General features: G+C 36.1%; 1 protein-coding gene across 2 annotated transcripts in view; it reads left to right on the plus strand.

The window, feature by feature from the left end:
• EDIL3 (EGF like and discoidin domains 3) overlaps positions 1 to 17295 on the plus strand; it is a 512079-nt gene that overhangs the window by 447823 nt on the left and 46961 nt on the right. For both annotated transcript variants that reach the window (XM_055430480.2, XM_055430481.2), the window contains one exon: positions 9198 to 9353. In XM_055430480.2, coding sequence (XP_055286455.1) covers positions 9198 to 9353 — 156 coding nt within the window. The remainder of the gene's footprint in view (positions 1 to 9197; positions 9354 to 17295) is intronic.

Raw genomic sequence — 17295 nt, forward strand, 5'->3', positions numbered from 1 at the left:
ATAAAGAAGATATGTTAATTCTACTTATCAATGTGGCCTTATTTTTTAGGAACTCAGCCTTAAATCACTTAAATAACCCAATGAGACAAATATGATTATTTTCACTAAAAATTTTCAAAGTTTTAAATTTCTCTTCAGAAATGTTTCAATCTTTCTGACATAGGTTTTGGAGAAGTTGGGAAGTAGCTTACCTATTAACTTGATGTCAGTTTTAGTTACTTGTGACTATAATTTTTTGAGAATAATTTTTCAAAACAATTCAAAACAAAATTTATATAGAATATTACAAAATTCTCATCAAAATACAGAAAATTAAGTTATTTTTATTTATATATCATTAAGTAAATTAACATAAGGGTATGAGATTCAGCCCTTGTAATATTATTTTATTACCTCCAAATATTTATAATGTTGTTTCATATTTTTTATTGAAATATAATTGATTTACAATGTTTCAGGTGTACAGCAAGACGATTCAAATGTACATCTTCTTTTTTCATATTCTTTTCCATTATAGGTTATTACAAGATATTGAATATAGTTCTCTATACTATACAGTGGGTCCTTGTTGGTTATCTATTTATATATAATAGTATGTATATGTTAATCCCAAATGTATCCCTCCCCCACCATTTAACTTTTGGGAACATTAGTTTGTTTTCTGTCTTTGAGTACATTTCTGTTTTATAAATTAGTCATTTTTATCATTTTTTTTAGATCCCACACATAAGTAATATCATATGATACTTGTCTTTGACTTGCGTACTATGATAATCTCTAGATCCATCCATGTTGCTGCAAATGGCATTATTTCATTCCTTTTTATGACTAAGTAATATGTCATTATATAATAATATGTACCACATCTTTATCCATTCTTCTATTGATGGACATTTAGGTTGCTTCCTACATTGGCTATTGTAAATAGTGCTGCTATGAGCATCAAGATGTCCAAGGTGGTTTTAGAAAAGGCAGAGGAACCAGAGTTCAAATTGCCAACATCTGCTGGATCATGGAAAAAGCAAGAGAGTTCCAGAAAAACATCTATTTCTGCTTCATTGACTATGCCAAAGCCTTTGACTGTGTGGATCACAACAAACTGTGGAAAATTCTGAAAGAGATGGGAATCCCAGACCACCTGACCTGCCTCTTGAGAAACCTGTATGCAGGTCAGGAAGCAACAGTTAGAACTGGACATGGAACAACAGACTGGTTCCAAATAGGAAAAGGAGTACGTCAAGGTTGAATATTGTCACCCTGCTTATTTAACTTATATGCAGAATACATCATGAGGAACGCTGGGCTGGAAGAAGCACAAGCTGGAGTCAAGATTGCCGGGAGAAATATCAATAACCTCAGATATGCAGATGACACCACAGTTATGGCAGAAAGTGAAGAAGAACTCAAAAGCCTCTTGATGAAAGTGAAAGAGGAGAGTGAAAAGGTTGGCTTGAAGCTCAACATTCAGGAAACTAAGATCATGGCATCTGGTCCCATCACTTCATGGGAAATAGATGGGGAAACAGTGGAAACAGTGTCAGACTTTATTTTTTTGGGCTCCAAAATCGCTGCGGATGCTGATTGCAGCCATGAAATTAAAAGACGCTTTCTCCTTGGAAGGAAAGTTATGATCAACCAAGATAGCATATTAAAAAGCAGAGACATGACTTTGCCAACAAAGGTCCGTCTAGTCAAGGCTATGGTTTTTCCAGTGGTCATGTATGGATGTGAGAGTTGGACTGTGAAGAAAGCTGATCGCCAAAGAATTGATGCTTTTGCACTGTGGTGCTGGAGAAGACTCTCGAGAGTCCCTTGGACTGCAAGGAGATCCAACCAGTTCATTCTGAAGGAGATCGATCCTGGGTGTTCATTGGAAGGACTGATGCTAAAGCTGAAACTCCAATACTTTGGCCACCTCATGCGAAGAGTTGACTCGCTGGAAAAGACTCTGATGCTGGGAGGGATTGGGGGCTGGAGGAGAAGGGGACGATGGAGAATGAGATGGCTGGATGGCATCACCGACTCGATGGACATGAGTTTGAGTGAACTCCGGGAGTTGGTGATGGACAGGGAGGCCTGGCATGCTGTGAATCATGTGGTCACAAAGAGTCAGACACAACTGAGCGACTGAACTGAACTGAACTGATGAGCATCAAGTTGTTTCTATCTTTTCAAATTAGAGTTTTTTCCAAATATATTTTCAAGAATGGGATTGATAGATCATATGTTAGCTATATTTTTAGTTTTTTGAGGAAATTCCATATTGTTCTCTATAGCGGTTGTACCAATTTACATTCCTACCAACAATGTAGGATGATTCCTTTTTCTCCACACTCTTCCCAGCAATTATTATTTGAAGACTTTTTGATGATGGCCATGAGGGATACCTGGGTTCGATGCCTGGGTTGGGAAGATCCCCCGGAGAAGGGCATGATAACCCACTCCAGTATTCTTGCCTGGAGAATCCCATGGATAGAGAAGCCTGGTGGGCTACAATCAATGGGGTTGCAAAGAGTTGGACAGGACTGAACGACTAAGCACAGCACATATTAAAACAGAGTGAAGTGATACTTCATTGTAGTTTTGATTTGGCATTTCTCTAATAATTAGTGATGTTGAGCATCTTTCCTGTGTTTTTTGGCCATATGCATGTCTTCTTTGGAGAAATGTCTATTTAGATCTTCTGCCCATTTTTTTATTTAGTGGGCTATTTTATATTGAGCTGCGTGAGCTGTTTATATATTTTGGAGATTGAGTCCTCAATGGTTACCTCATTTGCAAATATTTTTTCCAGTTCTGTGGGTTGTCTTTTTGTTTATGGTTTCCTTTGCTGACAAAAGCTTTTAAGTTTAATTAGGTTGCATTTGTTTATTTTTGTTTTTATTTTCATTAGTCTAGGAAATGGATCAAAAATTTTGTTGTGATTTATATCAGAGTGTTCTGCCTAGCATCCAGGCTTATATTTAGGTTTTCAACCCATTTTGAGTTGATTTTATGTGTGTTAGGGAGTGTTCTAATTCCATTCTCTTACATGTAGACATCCAGTTTTTCCAATTCCATTTATTGAAGTGTCCATGTCTTCTGCATTGTATATTCTTGCCTCTTTTGTTTTAGATTGTTTGACTATAGGTATACGAATTAATTTGTGGATCTTCTGTCCTATTCCATTGATCTGTATTGCTGTTTTTGTTCTAGTACTGTATTGTTTTGGTGAATATACCTTTATAGTCTGAAGTCAGGTAGCCTAATTCCTCCAGCTCCGTTTTTCTTTCCTAGGATTGCTTTGACTATATGTTTTTCCATACAAATTAAAAAAAAATTTTGTTCTAGTTCTGTGGAAAATGCCCTTGGTAATTTGATAGGAATTGCATTGAATATATAGATTGCCTTGGGTAGTATAGTCATTTTGACAGTATTGATTCTTCCAACCAAGAATATAGTATATCATTCCATCTGTTTGTGGTGTTGATTTTTTTTTTCAGTAGCTTATAGTTTTCATAGTCTAGATCTTTTGCCTCCTTTAGGCACATCTATTCCTAAGTATTCTATTCTTTTTGATGCAATGATTAATTAGGGAATTTTTCCCTTAATTTCCTTTTCTGATTTTTGATTGTTATTGTATAGAACTGCAGCAGATTTCTATGTATTAAGCTTGTATTCTGCAACTTTACTGAATTCATTGATGAACTCTAATAGTTTTTTTAGGATTTTCTCTGTATAGTAACATGTCATCTGCAAACAGTGAGACCATTTCCTTATTGTAACATAATCTTAGTATTTAAAAAGAGATGTACAATATTTCATAAGTTATCTTATTCTTAGTTAACCATTTCATCCATAAATGTGAATTGTAGTTACTTAATATTTTCTTTGGAGAAGGCAATGGCAAGCCACTCCAGTACTCTTGCCTAGAAAATCCCATGCATGGAGGAGCCTGGTAGGCTGCAGTACATGGGGTCACTCAGTCAGACATGACTGAGCGACCTCACTTTCACTTTTCACTTTCACGCATTGGAGAAGGAAATGGCAACCCACTCCAGTGTTTTTGTCTGGAGAATCCCAGGGACGGGGGAGCCTGGTGGGCTGCTGTCTATGGGGTCACACAGAGTCGGACACGACTGAAGTGACTTAGCAGCAGCAGCAGCAGCAATATTTTCTTTACTTTGAGAAAAATGAAATGACTATCTTTGTGTACATCCTGAGAAGGTGACCAAAATGTGCTATGATAAAAAGTTGCTGGGAACCTAGTTTCCCTGTTTCCATATTTATGTTTCTCACAGGTACTCAGATAGTGATATTAGATTCTTCCCCCAGATTTACTTATTGTTTTACTGTTAACCAAGTTTTATATACCATTATTCTGTCCTATATATTGTTTTGCACACATATTAACTCATCTAATCCTCATAATATATGTAAAATACTAATAACAGGGCTGTTCTCATTTTTTCACATGAAGACATTGAACTATATAGAGGTAAAGTAGCTTGCCAAAGACATATAACTAGTAAGGGTAGTGGCTGTTCGTGAACCAAGGCCATTCAGTTCTGCTAGAATAGACTGGTTCTCACAATCACATTCCTCAGAATTGGAGCAGATTTTTAACTAGTTGCACCCCCAGTAAAAATTGTTACTTCAGCTATAACGATATTTCCTTGACCAGTAATGTTGTATAGAGAAACAAGAGAAAAGCAGCTATTTCCTGCTGTGATGCTCTGCAATATCCTTAGCCATAGGTTTTTTGTCCATTGAACATACTTAGGAAGCAGTTCCAGCTCAATCCAGTAAAACTTTATTAAGAGACCATTACGTATTAGGCACTTTTAATACAGATCTGGACATGAGATGCAGTGCCAACCTACCCATGTGCCAGCTTAGTGCCCTAAATAACTTGTATCTCAGCCAAGCCTTGGGAGGTGAGGTTCCAAAATAGAAGAAGCATGTTTGGAGTACAACTTTAGCTCAAAAACTCTGTGAGAGGGCACAGTGGTCCTGGGCCAGGGATAGGCATAGGTCCAAAATAGAGGGCTTCTCTGGAATCACCCTGCATGCTGAACACGAGTGATATATCCTTGCAATGTCTCTGAGTGAAATCTGTACATCCCTGTTGCAACAACCTCATGTGAAATGTAGGATGCTGGTTATTTTTATGCAGAAAGAAGGTTTGCTTAGGCCTGGTATTCTAAGTTTATAATGTAACAAATTTTAGGACAAAATCCAGCTTGAAACAGATTGCTGACTATTTAAATCAAGGAGTTGACTTAACTGGAACAAAAAAGAAAAACATTTCTTGATCAGAAAAAAAAAAAAAGCTGAGAAGGGGAGCAGTTAGACTGGGAGAAAAACAGATCTGTTAGAAAGAGCCAAGACACACAAGTTAAGGAGAAAACATCTCCACCCAGCAGAAAACCGTGACTTTAAGAAATACTACTGCAAAAGATGCTACAAGATTCCTCACTGCATCATCTTAGCTCAGGACTTACAGACATTTAGGCACTGAAGAATCCACTGGAAGTGTTTGTATTCTTGTGACAGTTTGAGTTCTTATGTGTTTACAGCCTTGATGACAACACAGTGACTCAGAGTACTGTAAGATCTTTCTTTATTTTTTTTCCATTTATTGTCAGCAACATTAAGAGCACTTTGAAGACCAGCCACTATGCCTGGATGTTTCTGCACAATTAGATTTGTATTTAGGATTGCAATAGCAATCCATTCAGACAGCTAAAGAACAGAGGAAATGAAAGTTTAAAGACAGGGCTCTCCTAATATTGTAAAGCCTGAATTGTTTTTTGTTTGAAGCTTAGAGTACCTTTATGCTTGATGAATGTGGCAAGAAAGCTTTGAGGCTCTTCAGAAATTTCTGAAAAAGAGAATGCAATGAGATCATTGCATGAGAATCCATGTGTGTGGTAGAACTTCGACTCAGAAAGACAGATTTTAATATGGGGTCCTCCCTTTACTGACTGCTGATCTTTGGGTCACATGTCATGTCATGCTAGCTCCATAGGCATCTGTTCTCTCTAAAGTGGAGATGATACCCTACCATACAAGAGTGTTCAGAGGAGTCACTGAAGACATACCACAAAGCATTCAGCATAGCGATAGGCAGCAACAATTTTCCTTCCCAGGATATAATTTTGCCATAATATATTATTTGGAAAACAGCACCAACAAATATTTTATATTTTTTATAAACTTTCTAGAATATTTTAAGGCAGCATTAGGTGGTTTTCTGTCTTAATCCATTGTGCAATTTGAGCCTGATGTTAATGAATGCTCCAAAAGGTGGGCAAAAAGCCCATGTGAATTTTTAGAAATATATTCCTATACCAGGAAACACTGGGAACTTTTTCATATCCTTCTTGGTAAGCATCTATGTCACTAAATGTGGTCTATTCAGTGCATTCTCCTAGTCCCCTCTTCTTAGCCATAGCCTCTGTGTGACCCATGACTGTCTATTTGTGGCTCTGTACATCTCTCAGAATGGATAAACTAAAATAGAAACAAGGGGTCATAGTGGTTGAAAGCCACTGAGGTCACATGTGGAATGATGACAGTTGAAGAAGATCAGATCAAGGATGTACCAGGGTACTTAGTCATAGGAAGCAGGAAGAAGTAGTAGGCTATTGTAGGAAGACAGGAAGCTATAGATCAAAGAACATTAAGACAACAAATGGTAAAGGTCTTATAAGCATTGTTCACATAGAAAACAAAGTTTCCTATAATTTTTCTGTTAATTAGCATCATAAGATATAAGAAAAGATTTATGAAATAGAGAACAAAAAGGGGAAAATTAAACTATTCAGTGTTATGTAGTCTTCTTTGATGAAAATCACCCCTATCTTTTGCATTTCAGTGTTGCATTTGAAGAATTTAATGTTAACTAAAAAGCCTCTTGATGAAAGTGAAAGAGGAGAGTGAAAAGGTTGGCTTGAAGCTCAACATTCAAAAAACTAAGATCATGGCATCTGGTCCCATCACTTCATGGGAAATAGATGGGGAAACAGTGGAAACAGTGTCAGACTTTATTTTTTGCCTCCAAAATCACTGCGAATGCTGATTGCAGCCATAAAATTAAAAAACGCTTACTCCTTGGAAGGAAAGTTATGACCAACCTAGATAGTATATTAAAAAGCAGAGACATTACTTTGCCAACAGAGGTCCGTCTAGTCAAGGCAATGGTTTTTCCCGTGGTCATGTATGGATGTGAGAGTTGGACTGTGAAGAAAGCTGAGCGCCGAAGAATTGATGCTTTTGAACTGTGGTGTTGGAGAAGACTCTTGAGAGTCCCTTGAACTGCAAGGAGATCCAACCAGTCCATTCTGAAGGAGATTGATCCTGGGTGTTCATTGGAAGGACTGATGCTAAAGCTGAAACCGCAATACTTTGGCCACCTCATGCGACGAGTTGACTCACTGGAAAAGAGTCTGATGCTGGGAAAGGTTGGGGGCAGGAGGAGAAGGGGACGACCGAGAATGAGATGGCTGGATGGCATCACCGACTCTGTGGACATGAGTTTGAGTGAACTCCAGGAGTTGGTGATGGACAGGGAGGCCTGGCGTGCTGTGATTCATGGGGTCGCAAAGAGGCGGCCATGACTAAGCGACTGAACTGAACTGAACTGAAAGTCACAATGAGTTTTATGCCCTTTAATAAATATTTTGCAACAGTGAGCACATTATGAGTACAGATCCCACATGCATCGATGCATATTTTAATTCTCTCTCATTTTTGAAGAACACTTGATTTCCTCAACAGTTTTAGGATCGTAACTTTCTCAAAGATGATTTTCAGTGGACAGTGATTACTATTTGTTGTTGTTGTTCAGTTACTAAGTTGTGTCCAACTCTTTACAACCCCGTGAACTGTAGCAATCCAGACTGTTCTGTCCTACCCTATCTCCTGGAGTTTGCTCAGATTCACATCTATTGAGTCAGTGATACCATCCAACCATCTCATACTCTGCCACCCTCTTCTCCTTTTGCCTTCAGTTTTCCCCAACATCACGGACTTTTCCAGTGAGTTGGCTCTTCCCAGCTCTTCCCGTCAGGTGGCCAAAGTACTAGAGCTTCAGTGTTAGCAACAGTCGTTCCAATGAATATTCAGGATTGATTTCCTTTAGGATTTACTGGTTTGATCCCCTCCCAAGTCCAAGCAATTCTCAAGAGTCTTCTCTAGCACCACAATTCAAAAACATCAGTTCTTTAGCACTTAACCTTCTTTACGGAACAGCTCTCACATTTGTACATGACTACTGGAAAAACCACTAGCTTTGACTATATAGGCCTTTGTCTGTGACTTCTCTGCTTTTTAATATGCTGTCTAGGTTTGTCATAGCCTTCCTTCCAAGGAGCAAATGTCTTTTAACTTCATGTCTACAGTCACCATCTGTAGTGGTTTTGGAGTCCAAGAAAGTAAAATCTGTCACTGCTTCTACTTTTTCCCCTTCTATTGCCATGAAGTGATAGGACCAGATGCCATGATCTTAAGTTTTTGAATATTGACTTTTAAGCCAGCTTTTTCACTCTCCTCTTTTCACCCTCACCAATAGACTCTTTAGCTCCTCTTTGCTTTCTACCATTAGAGTGATATCATCTGCATTATGAGGATGCTGATATTTCTCCTGGTAATCTAGATTCCAGCTTGTGATTTATCCAGCCTGGCATTTCACGATTGCTATTATTCAGTTATTTATTACTGAACCGATTAAAATTCATGGAAATGGGGTTGATTTTTTTTAAGTTTAATTATAAAACATCAAATATTTTGTGATGTGATCACAACTACAATTTTATTTTTATTATTACTGAAGTGACCAGTAAAGTCAGAAAATTGAATTATAAGCACAAACTCTAGGAGAAAATGATCAGTCTCAAGAAGGTCAGCCTTGTCAGTTCTGTACTATCTCAGTTACACAAAAACTACACGCTAGATGAATCAATTTAATATAAAATTAAATGGTAGAATGAAATGACTGCTCAGAGAAGTTGTTCAAATTTTAAACTAGTTTTACCCACTGGCATAATCAAAACTACAAGCCAATAATAGATTTGGTCATCTATTACAAAATACAAATAATCAAGTGGATTTTTGGCTTTAATATTTATGTTTCTTAATCTCCTGAGTTCAAAAGAATTACAAATTTATGATAGACTCTATTGTGGCATTGAAATTATGTCTTTTCTATTTTGTAGGTGGATCTTCTAGTCCCTACCAAAGTGACTGGCATTATCACACAAGGAGCTAAAGATTTTGGTCATGTGCAGTTTGTAGGCTCCTACAAACTAGCTTACAGCAATGATGGAGAACACTGGACAGTATACCAGGATGAAAAACAAAGAAAAGATAAGGTAAGTCATTCTGGTGATTTATGACCTGCAGAAGTGAAGGAGCAAATTGTTTAACATTTTTAATATCCTTGATTATTCTGATAATTAGGGATTATAGAATTATAATTATAAGTGAACAGATTTGATTATTATATAATTCATTGTTTCTTGTTCAGTTTCTTTGATTGTGTTTTAATTCATAGATATATTTTTTGAGCTGTAAAATATTTTAATATTAAAATAATCAACATATATTTGTGCACCTGAACTGCACCATAAAATCTCTAATTATTTTTCAAAAAGTTCTTAGTGTGTTGAATATCTTTTCATAGCATTTGATGGTCTGAATGTCTTTGGGACCTTGGAGAATGAGAGTGCTCAAGGAAACTATCAATAATTAATTGGATCAGATATTAAAATATGGCCTTACATTAATGAAATTGAATTTGTTGCTCAGAGTTTTTGTGCAAAGAAATATAGCTTTCTGAAGATATCAGTAGAAATGAAATATCTTAGTTCAGTGATGTGGGGGGAAATATAATACACTTTCATTCATGCTCAGCATTTCTGGGTTAATCATGATTTTTTCCATTTTCTGTAACACGTTTATTTCCTTACTGTTGTTTTGTTATTAACCAATAGAAAGTTTGGGAATATCTTTCTCTCTTCAAATATCCAAGGTAGAGAATTTATTTTTCCCAGAAATACTGAGACCAGAGTGGCTATTTCAATGGGTCTACAAAGTCTGAATTCAGTTAACAGGAAATTCATTTTAGGGGAGATGTGTTTTTAGTTTTAGATTACAAAAACCACACTTACTTACCTTTTAATTTCTCAGACCACGCCCATTTCGCATCTCAGGATGGACACATTCACTTCACATCTCAGAAAACACACATATTTTGAGCTTTAACATCTCAGAAATTGGTGTATCCCAATATCACAATTTAGTTGGAACCTTATTTTCTAGAAGAATATAAAATTAATGGCATGTTTTATAATCAGAGGCATCTTCAATTGAATGAATATTAAATATTTTGTAAAATGTCTTCAAATTTATTATGTGTAGACAAATATCTGCTATAATTTATAGCAAATAACTCTTTCAATTCCTGTTTTCACCTTTTACAGTAGGCATTTTTATGTGTAAAGAGTGAAAATATATTCTGTAAGGTGAAATTTTTCATAAATTATACAGTTCTTAAAATTACTTTTAAGTATTCTCATCTATAATCCATGCATTATTCACTGAAAAGCATATATCTGTAATATTAAAATCCTTATGTAGTCTGATTTAAGGAAGCGGTGTAAACCATTGTGCTCATGACGTACTTCATTATCTCCATTTATATTAAGCATATGATTTAATTATTATCTGTGAATACTTTTTTAATTTCATTAATTGATATATTGGACATTTATGTATTAATTCATTTTATTTAATTATCTCAGTCTAAAATGTACATAAAATTTTGGGGTCAAGTTGGCAAAGTAATTTGATAGTGTTGTTCAGGTTTCCTATATCCTTACTGATTTTCTATCTACTTGTACTATTAGTAGCAGAGACAGTAATGTGAAAATCTCCAACCCTAATTGTTGATTTCTCTATTTCTCCTGGCAGTTATATTGGTATTTACTTCATGTATTTTGAAAATCTGTTAAAAAAATATATGAATAATTAGGGTTGTAATGTGTTTTTAATAAAATAACTTTTATCATTAGAATAGGACCTTCTTAATTCCCCTTGGTATTTCTGCTTTGAAACCTACTTTGCTTATATACATAGAGGTCCTCTAGCTTCCTTTTGATTAGTACTGCATTGGTATATGTTTTTCTCCATCCTTTTGCTATTAACTATTTCTGCTTTATATTTAAAATGCGTTTTTTCTATCCAGCATAAGGTTGTTTCCTTTTTTCCAATTCAGCTATCTCTGCTTTTAACTGGAGCATTTAGACCATTTGTGTTTGATATGAGTATTGAAATGATTGGGTTTAAATCTCATCTTGTTATTTTATTTCCTATGTGTCACATCTTTTCTTTCATTTTTTTCCCTGTTTTCAGCCTTCTTTTGAATTAATTGAAATTTTTAGTGATTCCATTGTGTTTTATTTGTTGACTTATTTGCCATAACTTTTTTTTTATTTTAGTGATTGCTTTAGTTTGTAATATACATATAAATATGACAGTTGGCTAAACTCAGCCAATATAACTGGTAGTTTTAAAATTAGATTTAGCTGTTCTGTTTTTAATATGATAGATTGGTACATTGAAGAAAAGCCTTAATAAGTTCACTATTTATTACCAAAGGAAGCACCAGTAAACCAATAAACACAAGGATGCTGCAGTTACTATCATAATAAAAAGATACCTTCTGTATTAGAAGAAAGTATAGGGCATAAACATCTCCATTCCTAAGAGAAGGGAATTTTATAAAATAAATGAGAAAATGGATTGCATGTGTTCTTTTAACCCTTGGAAATACAGGCATCTTACACACAAAGTGTGTGTGTAAGATACACATCTTATACAATCAAAGTATATGTTCTTATATATATATATAAGTGTTAGTTGCCCAGCCGTGCCCGACTCTTTGTGACCCCATGGACTGCAGCCCACCAGGCTCTTCTGTCCATGAGATTTTCCAGGCAAGGATACTGGAGTGGGTTGCCATTTCCTTCTCCAGATATATATATATATATATATATATATGCAAGTAGTTGTGTTTTGTGTTGATATTATTATTAATACTAGGAAATTAAGTATAGTTTCATATATTTATAGAAGTGTTCTTTTTCTTCTTTGAAGAGATCCTATACAACTCAGCAGTTAACTTTTCTGAAGTTGAATAAACCATCTTCTCTTGATTCTTAGTGTTATTTGTATCTTGTTTTCTGTGGTTACTTGCCATAAGAGGAAAAGTTCTTCAATAAATTCATTTCTTACAAGTATAAATTCAACCACAAGCTTTTATTCAAATAAATATAATAAATGAATGTTTCACGGAGAAGCATATGCCTGTGAAATGTTTTATGTATGCACATTTCAAAGGAAATACTCACAAAGTTATCTATCTTGTTCTCTGTGTTTTACCTACCACTTCCTCTAATCAATTTTGGGGGCTATGGATGTGGAAGTCTATATAGATCTAGAAACAGGATTAATGTCAGGAAGTAATGACAAGGAAAAATTATGTATAGAAAGAAAGAAAGTGAAATCACTCAGTCATGTCCAACTCTTTGTGACCCCATGGACTGCAGCCTACCAGACTCCTCCATTAGTGGGATTTTCCAGGCAAGAGTACTGGAGTGGGCTTCCCTGGTGGCCCAGCTGGTAAAGAATCCACCTGCAATGCAGTAGACCTGGGTTCAATCCCTGGGTTGGGGAGATACCCTGGAGAAGGGAAAGGCTACCCACTCCAGTATTCTGGCCTGGAGAATTCCATGGACAGTCCATGGGGTCACAAAGAGTTGGACATGACTGAGCGACTTTCAATTCAATCAATTCGATGTATATGTATAGGAGTATCTAAATATATGCATGAATGTGCATGTGTGTGTGTGTGTGTGTGTACTTATACAACCAAAGTTACTTGCAGAAACAGAGATGCCTTGTTCTTGTCATTAAAATGTCACTTTCTCGTTTACCTTCTCTGAGCTTTCTTAAGAATTTAGTATTCTATTTTTGAACAAAATTCTACATTAAATCTTTTGCTATTGAGCATGTGAAACTTCTCTCAGTACAATCCCTACATTCTTATCAATATTTTTTCTTTCTAGTCTACAATATTTTCTAACATTTAATTTTGTATTTCTTTCCAACATGGATTCAGATTCTACTTTCATTTAAAAGTCAAATGTTCCTTTGCTCTCATGAAAGTGACATTTGTTTTTATACTCTTGGAGCTGTTTTACTGCAAATTTTAGCAGGAAAATTGCAAAATTTGACAGACACTTTCTGTATTTCATTTTTAAGGTTAGAAGCCAAAGTAAAATAATAATAAATTTCAGGAAGAGTACTTCTATGGAAAAAGTGGAAATGAAAATTGGTTTTCTCAACCAATGTATTAGTCATAATATCATGGTTTTTAAGTGAACCTGAATTTACACCATGGGAGCTTTCTTCTTTGGGAGAAGAAAAAAATGCTGGTAATAGCCTATTCTGTCTCTCCCCTGAAATTACGCTGTTTTTTTAAAAAAACATAAGTTAAAAAACTGCAACTTTATTCTGGGTTTTCTGTAAAAGAAAATCCCAAACCCTGCTTTTTGTTGGTTCTTAAAAAGATGAATTCCGCATAGTCATCAAGAACTATTCTGCAACTTGGCGAACTCTCTAATTCAGTAGTTACCAAAATTTTCTGATTATAACACTCATGGGGGAGCTAGTTAAGAAGCATAGTTTTCTGGGCTCTGCCTCATACTCTACAGGGAAGAACTGGGAATTTAAATGTTTACAGAAGCCTAAGCTAATTTAAATAATAAGCAAAGATGACTCTAATCAATACCAAAACTCAAATTAAGCTTTCAGAACTAAATGCAGTTTTGTATTTTTCTAATGAGAATGGAACTTATTCCTTAGGACTTTGTTTAGCCTCTAATTTGTCAGTAGAAATCAATATGAATTGGTGCTTCCAAAAGCAGGTTTAGATTTTGATATGTTTACCAGTTCTCTTATGAACACCAGAAAGTAACAGGTACTAGTTTTAAACACATTTTAAATTTGAATAGATTTAAGTAGTTAGGAATACAGATTTTGTGGGAAAGCATCTAGAAGAATGTGTTCTGCAATTATTGTCTCCTCCATGCCATATGTAAGGTGGCGGGGGCGGGGGGTGGGTGTCTGAATATGACATAGTGGCTCAAAGAACTCTCAGCATAATAAGGAACTCAGGAAAGTTGGAAAAACTTTCATTCATTCAGCTTATTTTGAAGAATCAAAATATCCTTTACCCAGTGTATTATTTGATAAAACAACTCTAGGAAAGAAGTAGCACAGATGTCCATTTCAAAAAGTTTGTGACTCTCCAATAGGAAAAGAAAAAAAATCCTCGTCCTTCCCTCCTGCCTTGCTTTTCTCAACTCAGTGTGAAAAAGAGAAGCAACAGCATAACAGTCCTTATTAATAAAAACTGCAAATCTGTGTCGAAGAGTATATTCAAATCTGAGAGTAATTACAAATGCCACAGGGCATGCTCTCTTTCCTGCTGATGCTAGCACTCCCAGGTAGCTGAAATTAAATTTGAATACTTAGAGCCTGGAAAGTCCAGCTCATCAGTGAAGCAGACTGAAGAAGACATCATTCCAGCAGTCAATCCCCATGCTGTTCTTTTGAAATTTGATTTGGACCAGAAATTTAGAACCTGAAGAATGCCCAAGTGCAACCAAAAGTGGAGTCCAGCTGCTTGCCACTCAAAAAAACCAATAAAGAGACAAAGCTGATGGAAAGGAAAGTTTGTTTTATTTTGGATGCTGGTCCAAAGGCCAACTCCTGCCCTGACAATCAGAGGACAGGAGCTTTCATAGACTGAGGGAGGAGGCTACATGGAGAAACAATAGTCGGCTCTTGTCAGTTGACTTGAAATTGGTCATTGGTGGCCTGACCAGCATCATCTTGATTATTTTAGGTACAGTTAATCTTCAGTTTTGTGTTTGGTTTGTTCTCATTTCCTTGAGGCCAATTCTTGGAATTGTGGCAGCTTATGTCATGGCTAGTGGGAGTTTCAGCATCTAAAAGACAGCTCATAAGATATGGCTCAGTATTCTCTATAGCCCTCGAGAAGGAACTGAAGGGCTATACTTAATGACAACGTTATTAGAATTTGGTCTCTTTTGACTGTTTTCCTTTGTTCCTGTATTTTCTCACTTCTGATTAAACTTAGTGTTGGGCTAAAGTTTTTCCACAGAAAAAAGCAGGCAGAGGACATGCGGAGTAAGGAAAAGAAGGTCCTACTTCATTTCACTAGGAAGTAAATTAACGGAATCCTCAGGGGCAATCAATGAGGAGGATGCTAGCTGGAGAAAATGAAAGCAGTGAATCAGTCTTTCAAGGAAAAACAGCTACATGTTTTGGAATAGCAAGATCAAGGGCAATCTCTCCATCTTGCATGGACACCCTTAGCCTCATTCATTCAGAGTCCTCTTGCTGTATTCAGATAAGGCAAGAAGGGAAAGAAAAGCTGATTTCCAAGAATTAATTGACTTCACACAAAACACTTGAATTTAAAAATAGCAAGTGACTTGTGCCCCTATTTGCTAGAGATTTGTGATATAGACACAGTAGTGTTCTTACCCAGGGATCTGCTGAGTGACTTAATTGGAAGTTAAAGAGACAAGGATATAGTTTCAGCATTGTCTGAATTTAAGGACAGTGTTATTTAAATAAACACCATCTGGTATCAGCTGTTATTTACAATTTTGTCTGCTTTCTTCCCTTGTTGTAATTCAATATTATGGGACCCGACTAGTATATAGTTGGTGTAAAGAATACAAAATTGCCTATGTTCACATAAATGGGGATGTTTTTGGATTTTGAAACTTAGGACACCACCTGATAATATTCATATTCTGGCAGAATATAAAGTGCAATGATGAGCTCACACTTTTAAATTTTAAATTGTATTAAATATCTCTTCCCGGGAGTAGATGTAGATAGAGGGAGGTAACAGTTAATGTTACAATTCCACTTTTAATGCAATAAAAACTGCATGGAATTAAAGGATTAAAAGATAAAAAGTTTAGTTATTTCAACATATACACTAACTGTAGAATTCAAGGAAGCCCTGTAATTCCTTGCTGTTGTTCATTCACAAAGTTGTGTCTGACTCTTTGTGACCCTGTGAACTGCAGCACACCAGGCTGACCTGTCCTTCACCATCTCCCAGAGTTTGCTCAAACTTTGTCCATTGAGTTGGTGATGTCATCCAACCACCTCATCCTCTGTTGCCCCCTCTACAACTGCCCTCAATCTTCCCCAGCATCAGCATCTTTTCCAATGAGTCAGCTGTTCACATCAGTTGACCAAAGTATTGGAGTTTTGGCTTTAGCATCAGTTCCTCCAGTGAATATTCAGGGTTGATTTTCTTTAGGATGGTCTAGTTTGTTCTCCTTGACGTCCAAGGGACTCTCAAGATTCTTCTTCAGAACCAAAATTCAAAAGCATCAATTCTTTTGCACTCAGCCTTCATTATGATCCAACTCTCACATCCATATGTGACTACTGGAAAAATCATATCTTTGACTATATGGATATTTGTCCTTGTCAGCAAAGTGATTTCTCTGCTTTTTAATATGCTGTCTAGATTTGTCACACCTTTTCTTCCAAAGAGCAAGCAATTTTTAATTTAATGGCTGCAGTCACTATCCACAGTAATTTTGGAGCCCAAGAAAATAAAACCAGATACCATTCCCACTTTTTCCCCTTCTGTTTGCCATACAGTGATGTAATCTGATGCCATGATCTTAGATTTTGAATGTTGAGTTTTAAGCCTACTTTTTCACTCTCCTCTTTCACCCCCATCAAGAGACTCTTTATTTCCTCTTCACTTTCTGTCATTAGAGTGGCATCATCTACATATCTGAGGTCATTGATATATTTCCCTGCAGTCTAGATTCCCTTTTGTGATTCATCCATCCTGGCATTTTGCATAATGTACTCTGTATGTAAGTTAAATAGACAAAGTGACAATATACAGCCTTGATGTATTCCTTTCCCAGTTTTGAAGCAGTCTGTTGTTCCATGTCTGGTTTTAACTGTTGCTTCTTGACCTGCATACAGGTTTCTCAGGAGACAGGTCAGATGGGTGGTATTCCCATCTCGTTAAGAATTTTCCACAGTTTGTTGTAATCCACACAATAAAGGCTTTAGGATAGTCAATGAAGCAGAAATAAATGTTTTTGCAGAATTTCCTTGCTTTCTGTGTGATCCAGCAAATGTTGGCAATTTGATCTCTGGCTCCTCTACCTTTTC

This window comes from Moschus berezovskii, chromosome 8, assembly GCF_049115385.1.
Source record: "Moschus berezovskii isolate FMDL1 chromosome 8, NW_MosBer_1.0, whole genome shotgun sequence".
In the NCBI taxonomy this organism is placed as follows: Eukaryota; Metazoa; Chordata; class Mammalia; order Artiodactyla; family Moschidae; genus Moschus; species Moschus berezovskii.